We start from the raw sequence: 4,996 nt of genomic DNA, 5'->3' as shown, positions 1-4,996 counted from the left end.
TTCAGAACATGTGTGAGACAAGTTTGGCCAAAGTTGGTGAAATAAAGGCAAAAATATCCTGACTTTGGTCCCTATGTCGAGTCAAACTATGACAAATCCTGCCTGACAAAAAGCAGAACATTTTGATGTTAGAATTAAGATCCAGACGCTTAGGTATGCCTCCACATCCCTGTCAAACGATATCCAACATGGTTGTTCTTTTAAAGGGGAATAAAGGCAACAGGGACCAAAAAAATCTGACTTCAGTCTCTAATACGTGAGCGAATCTCAAAAACTCTGGTTCCCACCTCCATGCATCAGGCAGCTTGATAAACCTCCCTTTTTCTTGCTGCTGAGAGACCCTGTCTGGTACAAGCCAACATGTTTTGAGGATAGGGATTAAGGATTGTTGTTTTTACTGCCTGAGCCTGAACTATACCATCAAATCTTGGTCAAATACTAATGACCAAGGTGGTACATCAGAGCCCTAAATACCTGACTTTGGTCTCCAATCAAAGTTACTGGTTCCAACATTTCTTACGGTGAAACAACACAATAACTTTGTCTGGAAATCAAAGCAGCAGAGGATAACACATCCAGACGGTTAGTGGCAAATACTCACACTTCCCTGATGCAACTTCTCTTAGTCTTAGAGTCACAGTCTTAAGTCTTAGTCTATGTCTTCTAAGCGACTGTTCCTGCCAGAACATCAGATATCTGTGTAATCTTCATGTGCACAACTGTTGCCCCTCCTCCAACATGAAATGATAAATAAGTGAATGAATGGTACAACTTTCTAAATTAAGTGCATAATTTATCAAAAAGTTCTCCGACACCCGCTGGTCTTTGAACTATTGCCAAACAACTCTATGGTTGTTGTTTTAGTGACATAACTGAGCCTTAATCTTTCAATAAATTAACAATGTGTTCCTTGAACTCTTGAAGTCTTAACATGTTTGAATGAATGCAACAGAAGAATAAAATGCACCAATGGAGATAAAGCATCCAGATTATTTTCTACAATATTTACACCGGTGCGTTGGACGCCGCCTCACACGTCGGTGAGCAGCTTCGTCTTGTTCACACAGTTCTGGCTGGGCGCCGTGCAGTTGGCAGTCCTAAGGTTTGCTTCCCTAAAGTTGTCGATGCTGTTGTTCAGGTCCTCGTCTATCTCCATGTACTCCGACTTGCTGACCACTGAGGAGCTGCGGCGGCTGGAATTGGTCTCCGACGCCAAGTTCTGGTTGCTGACGTTGAGTAACTGCGCCTGCTCCTCACCCTCCGTCTCCCGGTGGTAGAAGTAGTTGAAATTGGACACAATGACAGGAACAGGAAGTGCGATGGTTAGCACTCCAGCGATGGCACACAACGAGCCAACTATCTTCCCTCCGATGGTCACGGGGTACATGTCCCCGTAGCCGACGGTGGTCATAGACACCACGGCCCACCAGAAAGCATCTGGGATGCTTGTGAAGAACGATTCCTTCTCCTCGGCCTCGGCGAAGTAGACAGCGCTGGAGAACAAAATCACACCAATGAAGAGGAAGAATATCAGCAAGCCCAGCTCCCGCATACTTGCTTTCAGAGTTTGTCCCAAAATCTGAAGTCCCTTTGAGTGTCGGGACAGTTTAAAGATCCTGAACACCCTCACCAGACGGATCACCCTGAGAATAGCCAAAGACGTGGCTTGCTCGCCCCCTCCCTTACTCTCCTTGTTTTCTTGGTCGTCAGCCAGCTCCGTTCCAAGTGTGATAAAGTACGGGATAATAGCCACGATGTCAATAGAGTTCATCATGTTTTTAAAGAACGCCGCCTTGCTGGGACAAGCGAAAAACCGGACGATCAACTCAAAGGAAAACCAAATGATGCAGAGAGTCTCCACCACGAAGAAAGGGTCTGTGAGGACGTTCGGTTTGTAATATATGGTTCTGTTCCCCACTATCCGCATCCGTTCACTGGGGTCTTCCTTCAGTTCTGGTAAAGTCTCCAAACAAAATATGACTATTGAAATAAGAATAACCATCACAGAGACGATGGCGATCCCCCGGGCGGGCCCTGAGCTCTCTGGATGCTCAAAGAGGAGCCAGATCTGCCGCTGAAACTCGTTCTCCGGGAGAGGCCGCTCCTCCTCCCGGATAAAACCCTCATCCTCACGAAACTTCTCCATGGCTTCCACGCCAAGTTCGTAAAACTTAATCTCCTCTGAGAACATATCCAGTGGCACGTTCACTGGCCTTCTTAGCCTTCCCCCTGATTGGTAATAATACAAGATGGCGTCAAAACTTGGGCGGTTCCGGTCAAAGAAATACTCGTTTCTTAAGGGGTCAAAGTAGCGCATCCTCTTCTTTGGGTTCCCGAGGAGGGTCTCCGGGAACTGAGAGAGAGTCTTAAGCTGGGTCTCGAACCGCAACCCCGAGATGTTGATGACCACCCGCTCGCAGCAGTCGTGGTCGTCGTGGTCGTCATCGGGCGGGTAGGGGTCCTGCGGGTGTCCCGGCAGGGTGGAGGTCTCATCCATATTCTCGGTGGACACCACGGTCATCCTTCCTGGCTGGCGGGGGGCAGGAAGAGGAGGCGGTGTGAAGGTGAGGAGGAGCAGGACGGGGACGAAGGTGCCTCTAGTGAGGCCAGGAGCTGTGCAGAGCCTCCCTCTCCATCATCACCATCGTCGGCATCGTCACCTCTGAGCAGAGCATCTTTCTCTCGGGCAAAGCTTTGTCCTTCACCTGCAGGAGGACGAAACAGACTTGTCACATAGATGCCTTTTCACACTCCCCGTTTTCTATCTGCTCAGGCACGACAGAAAAACATCATGCAGTACTGTACTCCAGCCTGTGCTGCATTTTCACCGCATACATCAGTATTCAAGTTTGCAGTCCCACTGCGCTTCCTCTGTGCGCACATCAGGACAAACAGGTTCCCCCCTCATACATTAACTATTCTACAGCAGGATGAATATTTTATACATACACATGAACAGAAATGATCTCACTCAGAATGACAATGCTCTTTGAAACAGGAAAAATGAAGGTTAAAACGTACCTGTTCTGAGTCACAGCAGCAGATGGAAGGTATATCCTCACCCTGCGCACCTTTCCCAACTTAGGTTTAATACTGATATCGTTTTACAGGGTATCTGAAAAATTAATAGACTATGTTGTCTTGGTTAACATCCGTATCCTCTTGGTGTAGGTTTTCAGCTTCGATCGGAGCAGCCTGCAGCAGCAGCAGCGGGAGGAAGAGGAGGCGGAGGAGGCTTCAGACGGCTTTGAACCGCGGCTCAGCTGCAGAAATCCTGACTGACAATTTGTTAAAATCATGCTGGAGGACGGCGAAGGAGAAATGTCAGAAATGAAACCCACATCAAGCTGCCAGTGTGACGGGGAGAACTGGGAGGACTGGACACTGCAGCATCAGCAGAAAGCGGCTCTCCTGCCTGTTTTTTTGCTGCGGTAAAAAATTATACAAAAAAAGAGAAAGGGAGAGAGAGAAGGAGGGAGGGAGGGAGAGAGAGAGAGGGTGAGTCGCGGATTTTCTTTAATGGGAAACCGGTTGCAAGATCCCGCGCTAAAGACGCACGAGACAGAGGATGTGTGTCCGGTAAATTGGAAGCATATTGCAGGATTTCATGTAGAGAGGGGAAAGAAGAAGAAGTGAGTGAAGGAAGGAGGGAGGGAGGGAGGGGTTAGGAGAGAGTGAGTGAGTGAGGGGAGTGAGAAAGAGGAGAGGAGGGGGGTTTCGACGCAATGCAGACAGACTGTAAAACACAGTTGTCGCTCCAGGACGTCGGTCTTCTGCAGAACCAGAACAATCCGAGACCAGGTCCGGACTGAGCTTGATTCAGAGAACATCGATTATCTTAAAAGTTAATCCCTGGAAATGATTTCAAAGGATGCTGCCTGATCCAAGTCAATACAATAAATAAAATATTAGAGTTTTGAATCCGTCCTATGTGTGGTTTTTACTTCTGGTGTCAAAAACACTCCCCTACTGGTTTCTGTGGTCCCAGTTTGAGGTCTGACTAGAGGAATCTGAGGCTGTTTGCGACAGTCAGGCCTGCATGTTGGTGTAAATACGCCGGTGTTGCTATGGTAACAGGGAGAAACCAGCAGAGTGGTTTTATATATCTATTTATTTCTTGTCCTGTGTGAAAAAGACATGGCGGCAGAACACTAAGAAACGGATCAATATGTAATCAGCTGATATATGTGGAAGCCAAATACTGCACATAGGTTATCAAATAAAAGATGACATGACAGACAACAAACAAAAGTTAAGTGAAAACTGATAAAATACTTTTAAATTAAAGTATTACGCTTTAATTTGATATTTTCAATGAATGTATTAAACTTGAAACATACAAAAGAAATAGAAAAATAAAGTCAATATTTTTCCAAATTTCTATAAAAATGATTTAAAGCTGCTGTTGGTAGGACTTGTGTCAAAAACGTTACTTTTTTTTCTGCTAGATTTGGAGAAAAGATCATAATACCCATCAGTACTCAGCGGTTAGTGAAGTAATTTGAGACTATTGTGAAATCTATGTGTTTACCAATGCTTTTGTATCAAGCAATGTTATTATTCCAATCGTACCCGTATCACGGACCAATCAGAGCTACTCTCCAATCCTCCATCCTGATTGGTCGAGTGGCGGCCCCAATACGTCGCCCTGATTAGCTGGGAAGCCACTACTTCCTCATAGAACCATAGACTGTAAAAAATATGGACGTAGGATCCGTGACACACCCATCTGTTTCTGAAGAGCTGTTTTGAGACCAATCGGCTGCGGCAGCCATATTGCTTCTGTCGAGCCAGTGTGACAGTAAAGAGGCGGGCTTTGAGCCTCCTAGCCAACAGCTGCAGTGTTCCTGCAGGCAGCTGTGCCTCTCATTGGAAGACTAGTAATCTCAATATCTTCTAAATTACCGAATTAGAAAAAAATTCACCCCCCTCACAGTGAGAGGACATCTAGAAATTAGCTATTCAGACTACACTCATCTTTTGTACCAGGCTGTAA

At 46.2% G+C, this 4,996-nt stretch overlaps 1 protein-coding gene across 1 annotated transcript; it reads right to left on the bottom strand.

The window, feature by feature from the left end:
* Positions 1-983: 983 nt before the first annotated feature.
* kcna1b (potassium voltage-gated channel, shaker-related subfamily, member 1b) lies at positions 984-2,544 on the bottom strand. Its single transcript, XM_034673139.1, has one exon. It carries the CDS (start codon positions 2,519-2,521, stop codon positions 1,031-1,033), a length of 1,491 nt encoding a protein of 496 aa, XP_034529030.1. The 5' UTR covers positions 2,522-2,544; the 3' UTR covers positions 984-1,030.
* Between the last annotated feature and the right edge of the window lie 2,452 nt (positions 2,545-4,996).

The sequence above is a fragment of the Notolabrus celidotus genome, chromosome 21, assembly GCF_009762535.1.
Source record: "Notolabrus celidotus isolate fNotCel1 chromosome 21, fNotCel1.pri, whole genome shotgun sequence".
NCBI classification, from domain to species: Eukaryota; Metazoa; Chordata; class Actinopteri; order Labriformes; family Labridae; genus Notolabrus; species Notolabrus celidotus.
The sequence above is the reverse complement of the archived record's forward strand: the minus strand, read 5'-3'. Positions and strand labels throughout refer to the sequence as shown.